The following is a 26,075-nucleotide window of genomic DNA, read 5'->3' as shown; positions in this document are numbered from 1 at the left end:
ACACTTTCATTTTCACCAGGGCTTCCAGGCCCTTTGACAAATTCTTGAGCTAAGCAGGAAAGCAACTAAAGCCACATCATAACTGTAATGCTCGATCATGGTTGCTCGCTCTGCTAGAGACCGTCTCTCTTCCCTGTGATCCTGTGGGAGCATTAGTGAGTGACTAAGGACTGAGATTTCAGGGTCCTATCCATAGGATCTGGAGCTAGGGAAACTGATTATAGCCGAGTTCCTTCCCCTGCTCCAATCTATCTGAAGTGGGCTGACTAGGATTATAGCTTCTCCCTCCCGTAAATGTACAAACAAAGAAATCACAGAATCAGCCAAGTAGTTTTATTTAAGGCAGAGGTGGGGAAAGGCTGTGCCCATACCCTTTTCCTCCTACCCCTCAGTCCTAGCCCAGGTCCAGAACCTGCTGGAAAGGCTGACAAGAGGCTAACAGGAGGGTGGCAAGGTTATGGACCCTGACCTCAAATCAGCTTCCTTTCAGCTGTATCCACACCCTGAGGATTTAGGGGCCTCTAGATCACACTTAAGGGAAACACAGCTTTTCTGGTTCTCAGAAGGGAAAGCTGGGGGCGGGTAGGGGGGGAGGGGGGAAGGTGCCCAGCATCTGCCCTTCCATGAAGACCCTGGAAATCTCTAGAAGAGAGCAGCCTTCACAAGGTAAGGGGAGGGCCGGCGAGGAATGACTGTCAAGGGTGGAAGGTCTTTGCAGTGCAGTCGGGCGGGCCCAGCTGTGCCCTCACACAGGGTACGGGTTGTCCAGGACTGCCACTCCAGCCGCCACACCGCCATCTGCATGCTCGATGGCTTTGGTTCGAAGCAGATGTCCCACGTGCTTGTTCATCACAAGTGTCTTTCCCTCCCTATAGAAACGGGGGCAGGAGACACACAACTCCATCACCTGGACTCAGCCCTCAAACCCAAGACCTTCCTTGGCCCCAGCTGAGCAGTACATGGGTGACTGACTACACCTGAGACAGTGCTCAGATTTCTGAATCAGATTTGGGTTTGCATCCTAGCGTGGATATTATTAGCTCTGTCTTTGAAGCAAGTTACTCAGCCTTTCCAAATATCAATTTCCTCAATTTAAAACAGGGATAATACCTCTCACTTTTTAAGATCGTGACAAGGTTTAAAGAAAATCAGAAAAGCATTTAGCATGACGCCAGGCTCACATTTCATCTTCTGTAGCTCTAAGTTTCCTTCTCTAACTCTCTCTCAAGATGGCGGTAGGGGGTGGGGAGGAATTGGCAGGCAGAGATGCTGTAAGTGGAATGGTTGGAGGTGAAGATTATAGAGAGGGCAGGCTCTGGTGGGGATCATGGTAGGATCTGGCATTCCTTCCTTGCTCTGTTCTTGGAGTGAGTATTTTGCAGGAAGTGATAATGAGGGACCAGAAACTGTTCTTACAAATTCTCCAGCTGTCTTCTTCCTGATTCTTTAGTGTTCAAGTCCAAGCCCAGGGGCCACTCAGCTTTTCAAAGCCACAGCATCCCAGGTGCCCTGGGACTGGACCTAAACTTTTCTTCCCTGGGGTCTCCTAGTCCAGGGTTATATTGTTAGCCATCTTGATATCACTTTCCTTTATAGTTGCAAAGCACTTGTCATCTGGACTTCATTTGATAGCCTTGTGAGGTAGGCAGATCTTAGGTCCTTGGCCTCATTTACTACATAAGGAAACATGTTGCTTGGCTCACCTGACATAGACCCCGAAGATGCCCAGCTCTGAAATGCATTGGATCACTCGGGCAGGGCTGCCGGGTCGTAGTAGACAATTCCTAAAAGGCTCGGGTTCGATCTTCTCCATGAGGATGTAGGAGGCTCTCTCCTCACTGTCCTTCAGCCGCTCCAGGGCTTGTACCATCTCCTCCCCGTATAGGTTGTTACCTGCAATTTCACTAACCAGTCACCCTGGACCCTCTGCCCACCTTCTCTACCCTGTACTCCCACTTCTAGGGCCATGTGGGCAAGTCAAGAGCATCAGTTCCTGACAGCAGCTCAGTGAACCCAGGGCAGGCTTGTTCTCCAAGGAGGAAAATGTCACCTTAACAGGAGAGCTCTTACAAAAGCAGACACACCTCCCACCATACCATCCTGCCCTGGTTCTCCTCTTACCTGACTATGGCTGTTCCTTCTCAGCCTCCCTGACTGGCTCCTGCCCCTCTTAAATGTTGGGGTTTCCAAGGAATCATTCCTCTACCCTTGATCTCTCCTCCGTGTACACACTCTTTTTCAGGGAGATCTCTTCCAAGGCTTCATCTATAGCCTATAACTTGTTAACTCCCAAATCTTTAGCTAAAGCTCCCTGCTCTAAACATCACAGATATCCCAGGGCTACCAAATCCAACTCAGCATGTCTGAACAGAGCTCATTACTTCTGCCTGGGTCTGCTCCTCCTGGGCCCTTCTACACCCAATCAAGTGAAAGGCATTCCCGAGTCACTGATGTCCTCCCTGTCCATTACCTGTCACTAACTCAGACATGGCTCTTCAGTCTGTACTCCACACCGTCACAAGCTCTGGTCCAGCCTTCTGCATTGCTCTTCTGGACAACTATACCTGCCTCCTCTATGGTCTCTCCACCACCAATGTCTCCCCACATTTCAGGATGTGCTCTACGATGGCTGAAACATGGATTCATCATGTGTCCCTCCCCTCCTTTAAACTTGCTAATGGCTTCCCACCACCCATAGGATAAAGCCCAATTTCCTATGTATATTCAACATCCTTTATAATCAGGTCCCAAGCCATCTTTTCCAAACCAAATCATTCCCTCTCCCACCTCCCACACTGCACTCCAGCCTCAGCAGTTAACTTATTAACCTCCAAACATACCACACTTCCATGGACCAGTGGAAGCCTATGCCTGAGGTTGCTCCTTCTGTATGGAATGCTCTTCCCCCTTTTCTACCTGTGATGCCTACCTAACCCTTAAGGCCAAGAAAAAAAAAATCATCTCTGGATCCATGAGGCAGATATGATCCCTGCCCTCAAAGAGTTCAAACCAGGCAGGAAGGTATCCAACCTCCTGATATGCCCCTTCCTGTGCCCCCACGGGCACCTCAGACTATACTTGCTCACACCCTCCAGTGCTGGTTAATCACATTCTGTGGTGCTTGGGTGTTTCTGTAGTGCAGAGGCCATCACGTTTGCCTCACACATTCTCTTGTGCTCCACAGCACGTGATCACAAGGTCTCCCATGACACTGTCCAAGGTGGGAAACCTGTGTCAGTTCCTCTCATGTCCCCTGGAGCCTGGAACTGTTTTCACAGCAAGTGCAGGTCAGCACTGGTGACCTCCTGCAAGCCCCTTCACAGGGGCTGCAGCCCCGCAAAGGGGGCACCACCTACCTCCACCCTCTCTTTGAGGCTTTAGCACAAAGCAGCTAGGAGCAGCAATGGCCTTGGTGATAGCCTGGTCCCCTTCTTCACCCTGGTAGGAGGCAAGAGAGTAGTCACTAGTCTAAGGCCAAGAGCACAGAGCCAAGGTCCTGCCGGTTGTGCAGAGCAGCATCAGAGGAAGAGCAGGAAGAGGAAGGGCCATAAAGCCCCTTAGGCTGGATGCTACTATCTGAACAAGACAACCCCAGTGAACCCCCCTCTATCAGGGAGTACTAGGTTTCTCTGGCAACAGTTCAGGAGCAGCCCGAGGCCTGAAAAGCAGGTACAGATACTCCTCAGTTCTTGCTGTCTACCTCAGCCCCATTCCCTGGTTAGCATCCCCATTTCCATCTTTGCTGAGGGAGCTTACAGTGGATTCCAGCCCCGCTTCCCAGGGTTCCAGGGGACCTCAGAGCATCACTGACTCAAGTCCAGCCCAGCGCCAGCTCCAGCCTCCCCAACACATTGGGCTCTGGGTCCCCAATACTGAGGAGGCCTGAGCTGGGAGAAGTGGGCTGTCCACGCACCAGGTCTAGTGAGTAGAGGCCAGCAAAGGTGGCACGGAGGCGGGCCACAGCCTCAGGCTGCCCTGGGAGAAAGGACTCCAGCACGCCCACTCTGCTCAGCTCCTGCTGCACCTTCTTGGTCCCGGCCAGCTGGGTGGCAATATCCGGGCACTTGACAGCACATGACCTCTCCAGGAGCAGGCGTGCTTCCCAGTTCTGCAGAGTGAAGAAACCAAATGGAATTCTACTTTGACTTTGGCTGACCTTTAATGACCATCTATCAGGTGCCAGGTATCCTCACAGGCATCACCTCCCACGGCCCTTGTAACACACTTGTGAGGCAGGTGTGGCCTCCTCCTAACATGCAGGGTTCTTGCCCTTGGGGAGCTCACAGCCTAGCACGATGACACGTGACTAAAAGGGAAAATGACAAAAGGTGAAAGGGTGAACAGAGGATGAGGAGGCTTGAAAGGGGAGGAGACACTTGTTGATGAGCTCAGCTTCCTGTTGTACTACAAATAAAATACAAACTGCTGTTCTTGTCCTGGAAGGGGATCCTGTAAGGATACATTTCTTATCTCCTTTTCAACTTCATTCCAGGCCATCCCTTCACCCCGCTTCCACCTTCCAGCCAGACAGGTCTGTCCGTTCTCAGACACAAATGTCATGTCTACCTCAGGGCCTGCATTTGCTGCATTTCCCTCCGCCTGGGATTCTTGTCATTTTGGCTTTTCTAATGGATGGTTGGATCCTTTTCATCCTTAAGTCTTGGCTCAAAGTCACCTTCTCAAACCACCCTATTTAATATGATTTCTCCATAATTCTCTGTTGTTTCACCCTGTTGTTTCCCCCAGCTAGGAAAAAAAAAGAACAAAAACTTTTTCTACTTTTGTTTGCTTTCTGATGACCATCCCCCTGAGCACACTGTGAGCTCCACAGGAACTGGACTCTTGTCTGGCTCTCATTTCCTGTTGTATCCCCGGTGTTTAACACAACGCCTGAAGCTTTGCAGGTGCTCAGTAAATATATTGCTGTTTAACGAGGGGAAATCTGAGAGAACAGGGAGAGTGACATGTGAGACTCAACAGGGAAGAGGCACTCAGGTTAACAAAGTAATACGAGCAAAGGTCTGCAGGTGAATAATCGCAGGACGAGCAGTCTGGTGGGCCAGGAGTTCAGGGTGTGAGAGGCAGGGAAACATCAGAGGGCCATGCCCCACTCCCCCACTCTAGCCCCTCTTCTAGGGCACCAGAGAGACAGTCTGTCCTTGACTCCAGACCACAACAAACTGCCCACAGCAGGATCAGGGCCAAAGCCAAATGAGCAACACCACCACCCCATGCCACTCTCACCCCCACACGTGATGTCCCTCCTCTGATGTTCACCTGCAGCACCTCTGCCTGGTCTTCATCAATAACCGCAGACACTTAACAACTAAGCTAGTGTTCTGGGTAGAGCTAAAGGTACCCTGCATGTCGGAGATAAACCCAGGGAAGTACCCCATGTGGAAAGGAGGGAAAGCAAAACTCAGAGATGAGCAGGGGGCTTGCTCACCATCTGCTAGCAAGTCACTAAGCCTAGTGGATTTCTCTCCATGTCTAAACCTGGTCTGAGTTTCTCAGTTCCCTAAAAACGTTCTCCTTGCGCATTAATTTCCTTCCTGTTAACTCTAAATAAAGTTTTCTTTGGCCCTTTCCCTCAAGCCCCTTATCCTAGAATCTGGATCCATTTTTCCCAATAGACAGTTTCTCTCTTCTCTAGTCAGCAAGTTCTTACCACTAACCACTTTCTAGAGGAAAGGACCTTCTATAGAGCTGCCACCTCTGTGGAGCTGCTCCCTGTACAGGCTGGGCCTCAGAGAGGATCTTACACTCAAAGAATTATAGATCTGGAAGGACCTCCCTCAGTTTTCTAGTATAGTCCCCTCAGTTTACAGAAGCTGAGCCCAGAAAGATGCAGGATCCTGCCCATGGTCACCCAAAGGTGGAGTCAAACGCTCAGAATCCCCAGACTACTGCTCATGGTATTTTCTAACTTATTTTCTCCTTTACCTTCTCCCAACTGAAAGAAGGGCTTCCTATTAGCTTCTCCATGCTGTGGATCAGGGGCAGGAGGAAGAGACTGATATGCTAGGAAAGACACTGGACTGAGAGTCAGAAAGTCTGGGAGCTCCCTGCGGGACCTTAGATAAGCTCCTACAAATCTTAGTTTCTCCATCTATATGATGGGGATAATTATACACCTCATACGGTGTAAGGATTAAATGAAACAGTAGATGTGGAATGCAATTTTGAAACTACATGGTAAGATAGTAAGCTAAGGTGATATCATTAGTGTCCTTAGTATGAATGGACAGCAGATAAAAACTTTTGGATGCAGATAAAACAGAAAAAAGAGCTGGCAAGAAGGAACTGGTCAATGGTGCAGTGAAACTGGTTTGCATTGGCTAGTGAGAGCTGATTGGGCCCATCTCTTCCCAATTCTGTTCAGAGATGTTAAGTTGGGTAGCTTTGAAATTGGTCATGATGGGAGTAGTTACAACAGAAATCAGCAAATGCTATAAATAAGGGCGTGCCTCCACAGAGAGATTATGGTTACATATTTACCAGCATAACCCTAGAAACTAAGGTGAATGGCTGAAGCGTTGTGGATTCGGGAGGATTTAGATTCTGGCAGACCGTGTGTGTGTTTAGGGAGTGAGAAGTAGCAAAAAGCTTGTGGGAGGAGAGGAAGTTCCCCAAGGAAGAACTGAAGCCAGGGCCCAGAGAAAAACCCAGGTTGTTACGATCCTTGTGTGGGTCCCAATGGTGGGTCCCAGGAGGCAGAGAGTGGGCTAATGGAAAGCACCAACCTGTAGGCTGTAATGGCCTGGCATGTAGCCATCCCGGAAGTAAACCACAGCAATCTCCTGGCCGTCCCTAGAAGACAGGATGGAGAAAGCTGCTGTTAAACGAAAACTGATGTGTTCAGTGGTTCAGTCTGCTTCAAGCTGCATCAAAACGCCTTTGACTTCTTTGAAAGTCAGCCCATGGGGGTGACCTGAACAGGGATTCATTGGAAGCATGAAGTAAACACCCACACCATCAGTGCTTCCACTAAAAACTGGAAGGGGAAATGCTCTCCAATAATTCCAGATCTAGAGTCATTCTAGGAAGGCTGCAGGGGAAAAAAAAAAAAAGAAGGTGACCAGAATCAAATTAGGTAAACTTTGAAAAAGTGGGCTCAAAATTACTGAGCAGCAGAATCATATTGCTAGCAAATCACACTTGTATTTACACTGCTTCAGTTCAGTTCAGTTCAGTTCAGTTGCTCAGTCGTGTCCGACTCTTTGCGACCCCATGAATCTCAGCACACCAGGCCTCCCTGTCCATCACCAACTCCTGGAGTTCACTCAGACTCACGTCCATCAAGTCAGTGATGCCATCCAGCCATCTCATCCTCTGTCGTCCCCTTCTCCTCCTGCCCCCAATCCCTCCCAGCATCAGAGTCTTTTCCAATGAGTCACCTCTTCGCAGGAGGTGGCCAAAGTACTGGAGTTTCAGCTTTAGCATCATTCCTTCCAAAGAAATCCCAGGGCTGATCTCTTTCAGAATGGACTGGTTGGATCTCCTTGCAGTCCAAGGGACTCTCAAGAGTCTTCTCCAATACCACAGTGCAAAAGCATCAATTCTTTGGCGCTCAGCCTTCTTCACAGTCCAACTCTCACATCCATACATGACCACAGGAAAAACCATAGCCTTGACTAGACGAACCTTTGTTGGCAAAGTAATGTCTCTGCTTTAAAGTAGCTGAAACCAGGCTGAGGTTTTTTTAAATGGTAACGGGGTGAGGGTGGGCAGATGCAAAATACGAATCTAGTTAAGCCACAGACTGTATTTTGGAACTTCTTCCCCTTTTCTTTATTTGATATTGTTTGATATATCTGGAAAGTAAATTAATGACTTTGTTTTGTTAAGATAAAAGCACATTTCGAAAACAGTTAAGTGTGAATTCCCTGGCAGCCCTGTGGCTAGGACATGGTGTTCTCACTGACAAGGGCCTGGGGTTCGATCCCTGTTCAGGGAACTAAAATTATTCTAGCTGCATGGCATGGTCAAAAAAAAAAAGGAAGAAGAAAAAAGAAAAGAAAATAGTGGTATTGTGAAATGCCAGGAGGTTCTTAATTTTAAGAATCACAAATTTCCAGGTCTAAATATGTGATATTAATACTAAAGTCACCTGGTGGACTTCTCTTGTGGTCTAGTGGTTAAGAATCTTCCTGCCAATGCAAGGAACAGGGTTTCAATCCCTGGTCCGGGAAGATCTTACACACACACCATAGAGCCCATGCTCCACCGTAAGAAAAGCCACTGCAGTGAGAAGCCTGAGCACAGCAATGAATAGCAGCCCCCACTCGCTGCAACTAGAGAAAGCCTGCGAACAGCAACAAAAGACCCAGCTTAGCTAACAATAAAATAAATATCAATCTTTAAAAAATTAAAAATATAAAGTCAAGTCACCTGGTGGTGGCCCATAAAGGGAAGCATGGGGCCTGGCTTAGAGCACAAATCCAGGCCCCTTGAAGTCTTGCCTGTGACCTCAGAGAAGCAACTCCCAGAACCAATCAAAGAATGAGCTGGCTACTCCTCTTCCTCCTTGACCACCAGCCCAATTGCCCACGTCCGACTTGACTACCCAAGAAGGGCAAGAAAACTTTGAGGAGCCCAGAGGCATATGAAAAACAAGGCTATCCAGAATGTCAATAGCTCTGATACAACCCTCCAGAAGCAGAACTAGGCTTCTCCAAAACTGCCTGGGATGGTGGGATATTTTCAGTATTTGCCCCAAAATTCAGAGAGAAGGAAGCAAGCCATCATATCTCCCAGAAGAAAGGGTCGTTAAGGGGAAGAGGGCGGCAGGATGAGTTTCCCAAATTAGCCCTCTACTGGATCCTTGGGAATGCTTCTTGGACACTTACATAAATAGTCTTCGGTCTTGGTCTAGAGACCCCTTTTCAGAGACATCTTCGAACCTTCGTCGGATTACATGGATATTCCTGAGAACGAAGGGCAAGGGTTAGAGAGACTGGCTGCTCTGTTCTGACTGGCTCTCTGCAACCCAGGGGCCACACACATGCAGGTCTCCCCTCCTTTACTTACCTGGCCAGTAGCTCATTCTCTATGGCACGCTGGTCAAATATGTTCCTTTCCTTCTCTTGAGCAATCAGTAGCACCTGAGCACTGGGGAAAGAACACGTGTGGCCCCAGGTGACCCCATCCCACCCCCCTCAGCACTGAGAATGAGAGCACAGCTTCCCTGAAACAGTAGACATTCTCTCATCTCAGGACGGCCTCAGGCACAGATACCTGAGGCTACAACACATTATTTCCTGAAAGTAGAAAACGTGAAACAAGGGAGATCTCTTTGCTCCTTCTCCAGTAGACAGATGTAGTAATGTCAATGTTCTGTGCAAGTTAAAATTTAGACTTAAAACCATCTCAAAAACCCAAGAGGGCTTTTTCTTAGAATTTAACATAATGATTCTAAAATCTTCTGGAGGAGTAAAGAGGTAAGAGTTGTTGTTTAGTAGCTAAGCCGTGTCTGACTCTTTTGTGACCCCATGGGCTATAGCCCACCAGGCTCCTCTGTCCATGGAACTTCAGAAGAATATTTTGTAAGAGAATAATGGGGTTTGGGGCTTAATGACCCTATTATTAGACTGTGAAACATATAATAAAACAAGACCCTATTACTAGATTGTGAAACATAAAACAGTGTGTGGTTCTTGAATAAAACACTAGAATAGCTCAGCAGAATCCTATAGAAACTCTAAAGAGCAAATTATGAATAAGGCCTTGTTTCCCGGGGCCTCCCAACATTTCTGTGTTGCACGTGGGGCCATGTTTGGCCCCACAGTATTAACAGGATCATTGGGGCTTACCTGGTCTCTTCCTTTCTGCTTATCCACATGTTTCTTAAAAGAACAAGAGCTCAAGGACTCAGGAAAATGGTACTGCCAAAGAATTGTCTGTCTGATTACCAATCAAGCTATTTTCAGTTGTCAAAGACAGGTCCAGTTCCAGCCAGACTCTCTTAGGGCCAATGCTTAGCAGTACCAAACTCCATTTTTGCTGTGGCTGTACTGCTCTGTGCCCAAGGCTTCTTGCTAAGACTCTTGAAGAGTAGGCAGACTTGGCTTAGGATTCTAAATGTGGATTTCTGACCTACTGTACTTGGCCTCTGTCTGTCTGTCTCTGCTTCTCTCTCCCTCAGCTAAACCTCTTGGGCTACACTTTGCCTAACTCTTCTCCACTTAGCTAAAACACAGGTCCTGCTATGACCCCTCTCCTAGTCGGCCTGAAATCTCTTGACTTCAGACCTGATATTAAGCTGAGTCTTGGCTTTGAGTTGGGTGTCTGAGAGACAAGCTGGGTGCTTTCAGAAGCCATCTTGCCTGGAGAGAGTCCTAAGGGCCAATGACCTTGCTCTTAACTTTGTGGCCTGATCTGCTCTGCTCATGGGTGGGAATGTGGCACTTGGCCCAGGCTGGCCAACCTCCAAGAACAGGCGGAGGAGGGAAGCTGTAGGTTAAAATGGAACTGCATGCTCTGGTTAATGAAGTCAGCCTGCTCTGCTGCTGCTAAGTCACTTCAGTCGTGTCCGACTCTATGCGACCCCACAGACGGCAGCCCACCAGGCTCCCCCGTCCCTGGGATTCTCCAGGCAAGAACACTGGAGTGGGTTGCCATTTCCTTCTCCAGAAGTCAGCCTGCCCCCTGCCAAATAATGGGACTCAGACTCAAAAACATTCTACCTCTTCCTGCCTTTAGTTCTGATAGTCTGCTGGGAGCAGGACGGGGAGAGTGTTCAGCTAAGGAAGGCAAAGTGGCAGGAGCTTGTTGACTGGGAGTGGGCACCCTGACTCCCAGTCCTGCCAGGGACCTATGGTACACCCTTGGATAAGCCAGTTTCTTCCCTTGGGCCCTGATTTCCCCATTTATAGGTAAGAGGTTGCCAACATAGGTCGTAGTTGCCAACCTTTATATTAAGAATCATCTCTTCTTATCCCTACTCATTCTAACCACAGACATTGTATTTTGAAAGTGTTCGAATAAATGTCTAAATTGAAATCACAATTCATTTTCCAGGCTTAATTTTTTTAAATTCTTTTTAAAAAGTATGAGATATTATACATGTTTTAATGCCATTCTCCCCAGTCATCCCTCCCCACTCTCCCACAGAGTCCAAAAGGCTGTTCTATATATCAGTGTCTCTTTTGCTGTCTCATATACAGGGTTATCATTACCATCTTTCTAAATTCCATATATATGCGTTAGTATACTGTATTGGTGTTTATCTTTCTGGCTTACTTCACTCTGTATAATAGGCTCCAGTTTCATCCACCTCATTAGAACTGATTCAAATGTATTCTTTTTAATGGCTGAGTAATACTCCATTGTGTATATGTACCACAGCTTTCTTATCCATTCATCTGCTGATGGACATCTAGGTTGCTTCCATGTCCTGGCTATTATAAACAGTGCTGTGATGAACATTGGGGTACACGTGTATCTTTCAATTCTGGTTCCCTCAGTGTGTATGCCCATGCGGCTGCATGTTGATGTATGGCAAAACCAATATTGTAAAGTAAAAAAAAGTAATAATATAAAAAATAAAATTAAATTAAAAAAAATAAAAAAATAAAAATTGAGTCAACTCAAAAAGAAATATTTTAATAAAGTAGTAAAGGTAAAAGCTAAAAAAAAAGTATGAGATAATTGACAAAAATTCATCTGCTCTACAAATGCTTGCACCTCAGTTTTTCAGTCTATCCTATGGGACCATTCCTCTTAGAAGGAGGTATAAGAATGGGAGTGGAGGATTCTAAATTCAAGCCCAATGACAGCAATAAGAAGTAAGAGCTGTTATTGGGGAGACAGACAGAAAAACCATGAAGATAATGAATAAGAGCTTAAAGCCTAATAGCTGGGTTATTAGCACAGGCAAACAGCCTCTCACACCTCTCGCTCTAAGCAGCAGCTTTGCCTTACATCAAGATGTAGTCAGTGACAGTCATAATGAATGACCTGGAGCCAACAAGAAAAGATTAAAGTATCATCAAAGATTAAATTATATCACCTCTTACTTAAGAAGACCAAAATTCCAGTAAAATAATTTTGACATGCCAAAGTGTAAGCTTCTATTTCAAGAAAAATTCCCTCATTTCCTAATGATGTCAGGCAAAGAAGTTACTGTATCCATGAGTGCTGAATCTAAAGCAAGATTCTGTTGCCACTTCTTTCCCTTACTTGGCTGAGCCGTAGAGCTCCCAGGCTTTGGCAATCCCCATGGCCAGTCCCTTGCTGGGATTATTGGAGAGGATCTTGGCAGCTTCTTTGGTCTTACCCAGGACACTGAGAACATGTCTGTTGAAAAAGAGATGTCTTAGCAATTAGATGGACCTTGAAGACTCTTCAGCTTGTGACTCATAGACATTTACTGGAAGATTACTTTGAGAATCAGCTGAGCACTAAGAAACATACTATCGTGATGCCCTCGGAGGATCCACCTCAGGCTGGAATGTGCTGGGCTGCCCTAAGCCTGGCAGCTGGTGTACACACCAGAGGAGCCCTGAGACTCTGTGTTTCCACTCCACACCAGCCTCCCAATGAACTGAAGCCCCTTTCCCTGAGCCCCACATGCTGTCTGGAATCCTGCTACAGACTGGAATCACAGAAACCTAGAGCATTACTACTGACTAGATGTGGATGCTACTAAAGTCCAGCCTTCAAAAGGGAAGCCCCTGTTCCCTCTCTGCCTTGGACTCTGACCTCCTTTCAGGTCTCTTTCTTACCTCAGGGCCCTCACAGATATTGTTCCTTCTGCCTGGAACAGTGACTTACACAAAGAGGGGGCAGGATGAGATGAATCACAAAGTCCCTCCTCTCTCTGACATACCAAGACCTAATTACAAGTGGAAACTGTGTTGTGAGGTGGAAACACATGACCCAAGGCCGAGGAGGGTACAGTCAGTCTTGGAGATCCTGCCCCCACCTGTGATTGTAGGCTCATCAGGCTGACACCTCACCTGTGTGCCCAGGACTGCCCAAGGGACTCACCGATGCACAGCTGGGGTCCGGGAGGCTAGGCCCCCAAAGCTGGCAGAGACGGTGTTGATTTCAATCTGTTTCAGGGCTGCGGAGCCATCCGGATTGCACTGGAACATGTAGTCTGAGCGATTCAAGCCCAGGAACACGGTCTAGGGGAAAAACTGAAGGCTTAGGACATTTGCCCAGGGGCTGACCCTGAGGGCCTAGCCACAGAGCTGAAAGGTACCGTGAATTGTACACAGAGATTAGAGGGGCCAGCTAACACTCCCACACCCAGTGGAATCATTCTTCTGGTCATCCCAGGATTTGGCTACTAATGTGTAAACTCCATGGGGACCGATGATGAGAGGCAGATTCCCATGAGCTCGGTGACTAGGCCAAATTTTTCTGGTAAAGAGAGAGAGAGAGAAATGGGAAGGGCAGGTCTCATCTCAGACCAGGGTGAATGGAGAATGGTTACCTGGGCAATGCCTTCTTTTAAGACTTGCTTGTGGATGTCAAAGAGACGAGCAGTAAAGCTGTCTCTTTTGATGGTGCTGGAAGAGGAAGCAGGGTATTTTCTAGGCTACATGGGACATTAAAGGCCAAGGATTTCCACTATTTCCTGAATCCTCTCTAGGTCTACTGGCCCAAATTTGAATACCCACACCAACCCCATAGAGAACAGTAGTTTAGAACCCAGCTCTAGAGCCAGATGACCTGGGTTCAAATCCCAGCTCTCCCACTCACTACTAGGCAACCTCAGACAGTCGCTTCACCTCTATGTTTCAGTTTGGTCATCTGAAAAAGGAAGAGAAATATAAATTTATAACATAGCGCTGTTGTGGTTTAGTCGCTAAGTCATATCCGACTTTTATGACCCCATGGACTGTAGCCCTCCAGGGTCCTCTGTCCATGGGATTCTCCAGGTAAGAATACTGGACTGGGTTGCCATTTCCTTCTCTAGGAAATCTTCCACCCCAGGGATCGAACTCACATCTCCTGTATTGGCAGGTGGATTCTTTACCACTGGCCTACCTGGGAAGCTTAACATAGAGTTGTAGTGAAGAGTAAATGAGATATTACATGCATAGAACTGAACATAGAGTGTGGCCCCAAGAATTCTCAACTAGCACACACCATGACCATTATGTAGTTGGTAAGCTTTCTAGGTGACCTAACATTAACTCTCTATAGCTTCCCCTATATTCTGATATCTCCCAGGACAAGTCCTATCCGCCTCTTGCTTGGCAGCCTTAGATTAGAAAATAGCAGTTATGCCTGGTGCCTCAAAAGATTTTTCTGACTCTAGCTAAATATCCTCATTTTTTTCTTCAATGAGTCCTCAAAGGAAGCCTTCCATATCTGGGTCAGATACCCTGATATGCACTCGCATAGCACTGTGGACCTCTCCTGCATAGTGCTACCTACAGTTATAATGTTCCATTTTATTTGTGTGATGGTTAGCGTTGTCTCTCCTGTTTGACATGTCTGTGTTGGCTCATGCTCATGGACAAGTGTGCTGCTGTGACATGGTACATGACGTAGAACCCATCAGTATGGTTTTCTGGAGCCTTAGGAAGAGACACCCACAGGTAAGTAACTTGTTGCCTCTCGAGATTCAGGCATGAATTTCTGCGTATCTGCTCAAGCCTGACTCTCAGGCTCACCTTGCTATAGGGTACCCACTGAGCCCATGGAGCTCAGGCCTGCCCTGAAGTTCCTCTGGTCCCCATCAGCTCTCTCAGGGGGTCTCCCAGCCCCTGGTAAGGAGGAGAGACACCAGCTGGGCTTCTGCCTCTAGCAAAATTGAGACACGTTTACCCTTTTTTGAAGAGATGCTCCCCTTCAACTCCAGGGCCTAGGCTGCTATTCCAGCTGTGATCCTGGTCTTTTCTCCCTTATAAGCTAGGGTTTGTGTGTATTTTGGAGGAGAAGGTAATAACAAAGGCAGGGGTTGCAGAGTTGGGCTACAGGGAAAGTCTCACATGTAACTGCAGCTTCAGGGTAAAGGTCAAAAATCAGGCTGCTCATATTTCTCCACAATCCAGAGTCACACGTACAAAATCTGGGCCTATCCTGAGAAAGACCCGAGGAAAATGTACTGGAGAAGTTTGTACACTCATGATTCAGTGGATTTTCAGCTCCAAGTTAATGGTTTCCAGGGGCTTCCCTGGTAAAGCTCAGCTGGTAAAGAATCTGCCTGCAATGCAGAAGACCCCGGTTCGATCCCTGGGTTGGGAAGATCCCCTGGAGAAGGGAAAGGCTACCTACTCCAGTATTCTGGCCTGGAGAATTCCATGGACTATTCCATGGGGTTGCCAGGAGTTGGACACGACTGAGCGACTTTGATTTCACTTCACTTTAATGGTTTCTAAACTTCTTACCTTTATGAACCCTTTTCCTATTCACCATCACACCAAAATGCACATTTTTAAAAGATTTTGTGTTTAACAAAATAAAGTTTTTTGATAAATTAATCAGACATGCAATTATATTTATGTGCGTGTATATATGTGTATTCTCTATCTACACACATACACATATAATTCTAATTTCATTCTAAAATAAATGTCCATTGCCCCAGGGCCTCAAGGGAAAAAAGAAGTTAAGGGAGAAGAGCAAAGAGGGGTGGATGGAATGAGCCATTTCAGGGGTTCTGTATCCTCATGAACTGAGCATGGCCCAGTTTGCACCCCATCTCATCCAGAATGAGAGGCCTGAGGTGACAAGAAACAGCCACTACTTAAGTTGAGTAAAAAAATCTGACTTTAAACCCAATAACTCCTCCTGCCCTCTATTTTCTCTAAAACTAGGCTGCATGCATGCGTGCTAAGTTGCATCTGACTCTGCGACCTATGGACCGCAGCCCGCCAGGCTCCTCTGTCCATGGGATTCTCCAGGCAAGAATACTGGAGTGGGTTGCCATGCCCTCCTCCAGGAGATCTTCCCAACCCAGGGATCAAACTCGAGTCTGTTATGTCTACCTGCATTGGCAGGCAGGATCTTTACCACTAGTGCCACCTGGAGAGCCCTGACCTTCTCTAATTCCAAATGGAAATTTCAGTCTTCAAAGCAGGGGGCAGGTCACAGGTCAGAGACTCACAGAATGTCAGCATTGTTATGGATCTTAGATTTAGGCCAACCTCCCTTATAGCTCAGTTGGTAAACAATCTGCCTGCAACACAGGAGACCCCGGTTCAATTCCTGGGTCGGGAAGATCTGCTGGAGAAGGGATAGGCTATCCACTCCAGTATTCTGGCCTAGAGAATTCCATGGACTATACAATCAATGGGGTCACAAAGAGTCAGAAATGGTTAAGCAACTTTCACTTCCCCATTTTACAGATGAAGAAATTGAGGCCCAGAGAAAGAAAGGGACTTGTTTGAGACCATATAAGCAAGTGGTAGAGCCAGGGTTAGAAGCCAGCTCTCCTGACTTCTATTCCATTAATTTTTCTATCTCTTGGGGAGTACCTGTCCCTCACCACAAAGTCACTTGCCCAGGTCATACCTCATGAGTACCAGTCTTCCAGTCCCTTAGCTCTAGCATCTCCTGCCCACCCCACCCCCTCTCTCCCCCCCTCCCCTCCGTACCTGGAGAGAGTCTGCTCCAGAAAGACAGCGTTTTGGCTGACCGCATCCACCAGGAGGTTGAAGTCCGCCTGCACAGCATAGGCCTGCTCCAGCAGGGCACTTGGGACCGGTGAAGGGAAGAGTGTGAATGGAGCATAGCTCACCACCTGATCAAGGAGAGAGAGTGGGCATGGGTAGAACGCCTGTGAATGTGTTGTCTTCCTGCAAACACAACCCCATGGAAAGTGTGCCCCATATTACTGAAAACACACAAACTACAGAACACTGGTTACCTCTGAGAAGGGAGGGAGAACAGGATGAGGAGTGGGAAGTAAGAGAACTTCTAGACTTTGTTTTTGACCAGTCACTTCTGATTTTTTTTAATGTAAACAGATAAAAAATTACAAAGTCTAGACAAATAAGCCAAAAAATTATTGAGCATTGACTGTATGCTCAGTACTGTTTTAAATACTTTACATGGATTCACCATCTAACCTTTTGAGAAAGATACTATTATTATCTATACCTACTAAACAGATAAGGGAACTAAGTCTCAGAGAGGTTAAGTAACATGACCAAAATTATACAAGGTTATTAAGTGAAACTGGGATGTGAACCATGATGATTATAAACAACCACCACACCCACACCCACACCCACACCCACACACTTCTCCTGGTGGGTTCACATCCGAGACAGTCCCCTTGCCTTCTGGTTGAGGGAGAGAGAGAGTCCCACAGGTACCACTGTAGCAGAAGTGGACTCTGGCCCCCAGAGGAGAAGCCAGGGATGGTTTCCCCCCACTGTTGGAGATGGTGACCCAGGTTGCCAGGCCTGGAATTCATTCAGCTGCATTTTGAGTTCTCTGGACTTTGGCAGAGTCAGGAAACCCAAATACCACCTAGAATACTATTTTTAGAAGGGGATAATACATTCTGAGATTTCCAACAACAAATGAATTATAACTTGGGAAAGAGAAGATGACTTTGTGACTTATATTATGACTTTGTGCTTATATTATATTATGAAGCATTACTGAGTCTAACCTATGAGTTAGTATCAGTTTGTCATTATGGTAGTATAAGTTAACAGTGTTTGAAGTTGCCATTTATAAATTTATTTTAAAAGTATTATTTTGAATAGATAATACAAACACATAATATAAATTCAAAAGACATAATGAAAAGCATGTCTCACTCTCACCCTGTTCCCAATGACCCAGTTCTCCTCCCCGTGGTATACTCATGCATTCATGATCATGCCTGCATGCTCAGTCATGTCTGATTCTTTGCCACCCCATGAAAAATGATATACTAATGCACCCCACTCCAGTACTCTTGCCTGGAAAATCCCATGGATGGAGGAGCCTGGTGCTGCAGTCCACAGAGTCAGACACGACTGAGCGACTTCACTTTCACTTTTCACTTTCATGCATTGGAGAAGGAAATGGCAACCCACTCCAGTGTTCTTGCCTGGAGAATCCCAAGGACAGGGGAGCCTGGTGACCTGCCATCTATGGGGTCACACAGAGTCGGACACGACTGACGTGACTTAGCAACAGCAGCAGCAGTGTCTCACATACCCTTCTAGACTAATGTGTATGTATACATACATATTTTCTCTTTTTTTAACACATGCAAAAGCATATAATATGTACTTTGTTGTGTCCTTTGCTTTTAAATATTTAGAGACATTTCCAAATACATTCAAATAGAACACTTTCACTATTTTCAGTGGCTGTATAGTATTCAATTCTTTGTATAAACCATAATTTATTGAATCTAGCCTTCTAGTATGAACATCAAAGTGGTTTCCTTCTCTTCCCCTCCATTACAAATAGATGCTTCAATAAACATCCAGGAATATACATTCTAGAAACACTAATGAAGGAAATAGAAGATGATTCAAAGAAATGGAAAGATATCCCGTCCTCTTAGATTGGAAGAATTAATATTGTTAAAATGGCCATACTGTCCAAAGCAACCTATAGATTTAATGTAATTCCTATCAAAACAACCATGATATTTTTCACAGAACTAGAACTAATAATCCTAAAATTTATATGGAACCATAAAAGACCCTGAATTGCAAAGCAACCCTGAAAATAAAAGAACAAAGTTAGAGGCATAATTCTCTCAGACTTCAGACTATACTACAAAGCTAGAGTAATCAAAACAGTGTGGTGCTGGCAGACAGACAGACATATAGATCAATGGAGCAGAAACACAGAGCCCAGAAGTAAACCCATGCACCTACAATCAGTTAATCTAACAGACATATAGATCAATGGGACAGAAACAGAGAGCCCATAAGTAAACCCACGTGCCTACGACCAGTTAATCTAACAGACATATAGATCAATGGGACAGAAACAGAGAGCCCATAAGTAAACCCACGCGCCTACGACCAGTTAATCTAACAGACATATAGATCAATGGGACAGAAACAGAGAGCCCATAAGTAAACCCACGCGCCTACGACCAGTTAATCTAACAGACATATAGATCAATGGGACAGAAACAGAGAGCCCAGAAGTAAACCCATGGGCCTACGACCAGTTAATCTACAACAAAGGAAATAGGAACACACAGTGGGTAAAGATGGTGTCTACAGAAAACGGTACTGGGAAAGCTGGATAGCCAAATGTAAAACAATGAGATTAGACCATTCCCTCAGACCATATTCAAAAATAAACTCAAAATGGTTTAAAGACCTAAATATAAGCCCTGAAACCATCAAATTCCTAGAAGAGGACTTCCCAGGTGGTGCAGTAGGTAAGAATCTGCCTGCCAACGCAGAGGACATGGGTTTGATCCTCAGTCCAGGAAGAGTCCACATGCTGCGGAGCAACTAAGCCTGTGTGCCAAACGGCTGAAATCTGTGTGCTCTAGGGCCTGCAACAAAGAGTCGCCCCCACTCTCTGAAACTACGGAAAACTGTTGTGAACCAATGAAGACCCAGCCCAGCCATAAATAAATAAAATTATTTTTTAAAAAGACAAAAAAAACTCCTAGAAGGGAACATAGGTGGAACACTTTTGACATAAGACAAAATGAAAAGACAACCTACACAAAAGGAGAAAATATTTGTAAATGATATGACTGACAAGGGGTTAATATCTAAAATTTACAAACAGCTCATACAGCTAAATATCAAAAACCAAACAACCAATCAAAAAATGGGCAGAAGACCTGAATAGACATTTCTCCAAAGAAGACATACAGATGGCTAACAAGTACATGAAAAGATGCTCAAGATCGCTAATGAGAGAAATGCAAATCAAAACTACAATGAGATATCACTTCACACCTGTCAGAAAGACTAAAAAAGTAACAAATTTTGGAGAGGATGTGGAGAAAAAGGAACCCTCAAACACTGTTGGTGGGAATGTAAATTGTTTCAGCCAAATATGAAAAGCTAAAAATAGAACTACTGTATGATCGAGCAGTTCTACTCCTCGATGGCTATATATATCTGATGGGAATGAAAACACTAATTCAAAGAGAATTATAATCCTAAAGCCAGAGGCAGAACGTTTACAGTATCAGTCTGCCTTAGGTGACAGTCATTCTCATTCACTTGGGCCTCAAACCAGTTATTAAGTTTGGACTCTCCACCAGGCCCTTAACTAGGTTCTGGGCACACAGAGACAAAAAGAGATGTGGCTTGGCAAAAAAAAAAAAAAAAAAAGATGGTGGCAACTTTTTAGCCACTAATGGGGATAATTATAAGGTATGTGTTAAGTCACAGAAGAGTTTGTCTAACACACTTCTTTGTGTAAACAAATGGGAAAAAGGAATATATACATATTTTCTTGTTAAGAGTAAGGTAATAAAGAATAAACAAGAATGCTGAAACACAGGTTGCCTTTAGAGCAGGAGAACTGGGTGGTTAGGGAATGTGGAAGGGAGGACTGAACTGTAAACTCTTGCACCTTTTGAGTTTCAAACCATGAAAATGTCTTGCTGCTGTGCTAAGTTGCTTCAGTCGTGTCCGACTCTGTGCGACCCCATAGACGGCAGCCCACCAGGCTTCCCTGTGCCTGGGATTCTCCAGGCAAGAACACTGGACTGGGTTGCCATTTCCTTCTCCAATGCATGAAAGTAAAAAGTGAAAGTGAAGTCGCTCAGTCGTGTCTGACTCTTAGCGACCCCATAGACTGCAGCCTACCAGTCTCCTCCGTCCACGGATTTTCCAGGTAAGAGTACTGGAATGGGGTGCCATTTTCTTCTCCGAAAATGTCTTACCAGGTCACAAAACAAATTCTTTTTAAAGGGATGAGATTTTTTTTGTTTGTTTGTTTTAAGATGTGGTTTAGAATAAGCAGTTCTACTTTTATGTATCAACCCTAGAGAAACATTCATACAGGTGCCCAAACAGGCATGCATGTAATTGTTCCCTGTAGGGCTTTATGGAATCATAAAACATGAGAAATCACCAAAATAGCCATCCATAAAGTTAAACTGTGATCCATTCACACTTGGAATGCTATGCATCAGAATGAAGGCAGTTGGAAAGAGTTCTAAGGCAGATTGCTAAATGAAAAACAAACATATACCTCATAGAATAATATACGTGATCCAGCTTGTTTCTTAAAAACTATATATAGTTGACCCGTGAACAACAATGGGTTTGAATTGCACAAGTCCACTGATACATAATTTTTTTCCACAGTAAATATTACAGTACTACATGATCTAAGGTTGGTTGAATCTGTGAATGCTGAACCTCTGATACAGAGGAACCATGTATATGGAGGGCCGACTGTAAGTTACACGCATATCTTCAACTGTGCAGAGGGCAGACACCTCTAATCCTCTAATCCAATGGTCAACTGCATTTATTTATATATGTGCATGCTAAGTCTCCTTAGTTGTGTCCAACTCTTTGTGACACTATTGACTGTCCACGGGATTCTCCAGGCAGGAATACTAGAGGGGCTTGCCATGCTCTCCTCCAGGGGATATACCCGATCCAGGGATCGAACCTGCATCTTCTGTGTCTCCAGGATTGGCAGGCGGGTTCTTTACCACTAGTGCCACCTGGGAAGCCCTTCTTTATATACTTATATATGTATATAAATGCACAGAGGAAAACCTGGAAGGATATACCACAAACCAATTACAGGGAAGGTAGTATGACTAGGGGATCTTAAAAAATAAGTTTACTGGACAAGGTGCTTCATGTGAATTACCTTCTAATTCTCTTACCAACTCCATAAGGTAGGCCCCATTATTATCTCTTTTTATATTTGAAGAAACTGTAGCTGAGAGAGGCTAAGTAACTTGCCTAAGTCACAGTTTAAGCTCTTTAGACTTAAAGTTGATTACTCAGCTTAAAGCATGATGCTTTTTAATATTACAGAGATAAATTTAGAGATAAATTTTATAGCTGCTGCTGCTAAGTCGCTTCAGTCGTGTCCGACTCTGTGCGACCCCATAGACGGCAGCCCACCAGGCTCTGCCGTCCCCGGGATTCTCCAGGCAAGAACACCGGAGTAGGTTGCCATTGCCTTCTCCACTGTGTGAAAGTGAAAAGTGAAAGTGAAGTCGCTTAGTCGCGTCCGACTCGTAGCAACCCCATGGACTGCAGCCCACCAGGCTCCTCCATCCATGGGATTTTCCAGGCAAGAGTACTGGAGTGGCTTGCAATTGCCTTCTCTGAAATTTTATAGAGATAGAGATAAATTTAAGAGATAAAATTAAGATAAATTAAGATAAGACCAGGGCTTCCCTGGTGGCTCAGAGGTTAAAGCGTCTGCCTGGAATGTGGGAGACCGGAGTTCGATCCCTGGGTCAGGAAGATCCCCTGGAGAAGGGAATGGCAACCCACTCCAGTACGCTTGCCTGGAGAATCCCATGGAGGGAGGAGCCTGGTAGGCTACAGTCCACGGGGTGGCAAAGAGTCGGACACGACTGAGCAACTTCACTTCACTTCACTTCAAGATAAGATAAATTTATCTCTTATAGAGATAAATTGAAGCTACTGGAAAAAAAAAAAAATAAAGCAAAAGAGAAGTGGGCTTTAAGTCCAAAGGAACTGCCTCCAGCCTAGCAGGGGCCTTGTAGGATCTAAGCTGTGTGGTCAGTGCTGAGAAGAGGGGTCAGAGGCTTACATGAGAGGAGCTGGGTGCCTGTGAGGTCCTCAGCAACACACCCTCAGCCAGAGCCCGGTCCACAGCCTGCCTTGCTAGCTCCTCCAGCTGCTGTTCATCCTGCAAGAGGCTCCCCCAGCCGGTGGCCATCCCAACCTACAACAGAAGGAGAGAGGAGGGCTTAGTGACAGATGGCCTGGGGCCCAGCAACTGGCAGTGTGGTACAGGGAAGAGAACATTGGCTGGCAGCTCTGAACAACTTCCATGAGTGCAAAATGGAAAGTCTGACAAAGCATTTCCATTGACAGTCTCTCTTTTGAGTCCTAATACAATGACAGCATTATTCTCCCAGTAAGGAAGTGGAGGCTCAGAGAGATGAAGTGACTTGCTCAAGATAATGACTAGCAAGACCTGGACTTGAACCCAGGTCTCTGAACTCCCAGCCCAATGCTTTTCATTGGAGAGAGAGGCGCTAATGTCATATATGAATGGGACAAGTTCTTTCTCTTCCCAGAACTGCAGGTTCTCTACCTGTGAAATAAGGGGTCTGAACTAGGCCATAGTTTCCAAACCGGCTGAATACTCTACAGAGTTTGGAAAAGAATACACATCCTAGGCCCTGCTAGAGATTCTGATTCAAGAGGTCTAAGCGGAGGGAAGAGCTGAACCTCTCTTTTTAAAATAAATATTCCTGGAATGGGAACCACTGCAACATATTGTTAATTCCCCTTCTAGCTTCAACAACCCACGTAGGCAGGTTTCAAATAAATTATGCAAGAGTGGGGGAAAGGAGTCCTCTGCGGAATACTATTAAATGCAAATAAAGTGAACCCCTCCCTCATACTAACCAGAGGCAAAACCACTAGCAGGAAATGATGACATTCCTTGTATGGACATCTATCATCGCAGAACCAAACACAGAAAACATTTCTGAGAAGTCATATTAGCAGGATAGGAATAACTGAAACCCAAGTTCCCAGTGTAATAGGAGTCCCACTGGCTGCCACAGACACATCGGGTGAACCAACTCACACTTTGACACTCACTGACTTTGCAGCAGGCCCAGGAGTTTAAGAAGATCGGAAAGAAAAATTGTGGACAGAACACAGCTGCTCAGCTCAGTGGTCACAGGAAGAGAGCTGGAGAATGACCTCCATCATATTTGGCTCCATCCCCCACTCCCCATGACAGAACTGGTGTTAAACCAATCATGAAAGTCTGTGGGCCTCAGCACAATGCATTGAAAGAATGAGCATGTGATTTCAAAAGGGTCCTCTCAGGTGAGACACAGATAAGGGCAGTCATAGGAGAGAACGAAACTCTGGGGTCAGTCAGATGGGTTTGAAGCCATAATAATTCCTTCTTTTATAAATAAGGACAGTGTGTCGATTAAATGAAAAAAAAACCTGTGTGCAGTGCCTTAGCAGTGTTCGGAGTTTTATATGTGGGAGCTTCTTTTCTGGCTGTACCCATTTTACAGTGAGAATACTTGTCAGAGGTAACGCAGCAGCCTTGTGGCGAAGCCAAGACTAGCACCTGTGACTCTGACTTTAGAGCAATGGAACCCTCCAGTAGCCCCCATTTCTTCACAGCTCTGGGATTCCAATCTCTGCCTGCTGTTGGCCTTTTGTTTAGCTGGTAAACACTGACTGGCATTTAATGCCAGGACCCGGACTCAGGATGCAAAGAAAGATAAGACAAAAATAATTACTATGAAAAGTACTGACCGGGCCCTTTCTCATTCTACAGTCTCAACCCTTCTTGTGGCTTTGTTTTGTTGATGACATCAAATCTGTAACTTCACTATAGTGCTTTTCCTGACCTTCAAAGGAGAATATCCAACTGCTTACTGACAGTCTCCATAGAACCAGAATAGAATGTATTGTCTGCCATAAATCTGCTCCCGCTCTTGATGAACCCCACCCAGGCACCCAAAGTGAAAGTCGCTCAGTCGCATTGGACTCTTTGCGACCCCATGGACTATACAGTCCATGGAATTCTCAGGCCAGAGAAATGGAGTGGGTAGTCTTTCCCCAGGCACCCAAGCCTTGTATATACTTCTTGCCTACACCCTTTCTGCCCCAATCCTGTGGATTCTAAGTATATTGTACTCCTTGATTTCTTTCCACTGTTAGCAACCTAATTCCAAAGACCGCCATCTCTCCCCTAAGCACTGAACAGGTTCGGAGTGATGTATCTTCAGGACACACCAGCTTCTCTCCCGCTTCCAGGCCTTGGCATTTGTTTCTTTGGGACAATCCCCACCCCTCCCGACCAGCGTTCACGACTTAAGTTTCAGAAGCTGTCCCTATTCCCCGCCCGGGGCTTCCTTCTACAGCTCATTAATTTTCCCAGTACAGTAAGGAATAGGGGTCTTGATCACTTTTGTAGCTCCAGCCCCTACTACTGAATTCGATGGGTGTTAAATGAATGAATGGTGAATGAATGAGAAGCTGGAGCCCGATCACCGAAAGCTTTAACACGCCCGCAAGAAAACCCGGTCAGACTTTAAGCCAAGGGCCAGGTCAATACTTGCGGGAAGCCGGGGCCAACAACACGGTCTCTTGCCCAGGCTTGCTCTACCTCCTGGGCCCGCTTGCTCTTAGTCGGGGCAAAGTAGTTCTAAACCCCCAACAACTCCGGCTCTAGTCTCACCGGCATCGAGTCCCCGACACCAGCCCGATCTGGAGTCAGATCTGGGGAATCTGGAATCAAGAAGCACCAGCCCCTCCCCCTCACTGGACAGCAGTTTCCAGGTCCCTGCCATGGGTGTGAGCGGCAACATCTCCCGGCCACCGGGGTTCCGATCGCTGACCAGACCCCTCCCGCCTGTCCTCCTCCCGAAGAAACGTGACCCTTTCGGGCCGCCGTTGCTGTGCCCCAACCTACTCTTCCGTCGTCCAGCCGCGTTCCTTACTCTGGCCTCCGACGCCTTTTCCCGAGCTTCAGGGGGCGGGGCCTCGAGGAGACCCAACGCGCTTGCGCGGACCGACCTGGCAGGGCTTAAAGAGCAGGGCGGGGAACGAGGCTAGTGCTTGCGGAGCTGGACGGCGTCTGGGAGGGGACAGTCCGTGGCTGGACCCAGGGGGATGGGACCTTGGGAAGGACGGAGTGCAGAGCACGGAGGGCGTCAGAGCTGACGATGTCCGATGCAAGATGGGGGAACCCGGTAGCCAAAATGGGACAGTCACTACCTAGGGGACACACAGTTGATTGTGGTAGGTGTGGTCATAGAGACCAGAGAGAGACAGAGACCCGCACAGGGTCCCCAGAGCATGTTGAAGGCTGAGCCAGTGTTGGAACCCAGGCTTCTGTTTTCTACTTAACTGGGTCCCAGAAAACAAGACCCGATTTCTCCAGCCATAGGGCAGCTTCAGGAAAAGCCTTAATGGCAGAAGCAAAGTAGTTTCTCATTTTTCCTGTAGTTTTAAAGTTAGGAACTTTGA

General features: G+C 46.2%; 1 protein-coding gene across 3 annotated transcripts; it reads right to left on the bottom strand.

Moving 5' to 3' along the window:
• Nucleotides 1-311: 311 nt before the first annotated feature.
• GSS (glutathione synthetase) lies at nucleotides 312-25,622 on the bottom strand. 3 transcript variants are annotated; one of them, XM_027558728.1, is made up of 13 exons: nucleotides 25,519-25,622; nucleotides 22,651-22,785; nucleotides 16,557-16,702; nucleotides 13,442-13,517; nucleotides 12,991-13,130; nucleotides 12,181-12,297; nucleotides 9,031-9,111; nucleotides 8,850-8,927; nucleotides 6,744-6,810; nucleotides 3,914-4,108; nucleotides 3,357-3,438; nucleotides 1,704-1,893; nucleotides 312-869 (listed from the first exon to the last, which is right to left on the bottom strand). In XM_027558728.1, the coding sequence occupies exons 2-13, from the start codon at nucleotides 22,777-22,779 to the stop codon at nucleotides 746-748; spliced, it is 1,425 nt and encodes a 474-aa protein (XP_027414529.1). In that variant the 5' UTR covers nucleotides 22,780-22,785; nucleotides 25,519-25,622; the 3' UTR covers nucleotides 312-745. The 3 variants fall into 3 exon arrangements, with proteins under 3 accessions (XP_027414529.1, XP_027414530.1, XP_027414528.1); XM_027558729.1 differs by having other exon boundaries at nucleotides 25,547-25,597; XM_027558727.1 differs by lacking the exon at nucleotides 25,519-25,622 and adding an exon at nucleotides 25,285-25,448.
• Between the last annotated feature and the right edge of the window lie 453 nt (nucleotides 25,623-26,075).

Source organism: Bos indicus x Bos taurus, chromosome 13, assembly GCF_003369695.1.
Source record: "Bos indicus x Bos taurus breed Angus x Brahman F1 hybrid chromosome 13, Bos_hybrid_MaternalHap_v2.0, whole genome shotgun sequence".
NCBI classification, from domain to species: Eukaryota; Metazoa; Chordata; class Mammalia; order Artiodactyla; family Bovidae; genus Bos; species Bos indicus x Bos taurus.
This window is presented reverse-complemented; position numbering and strand designations above follow the sequence as displayed.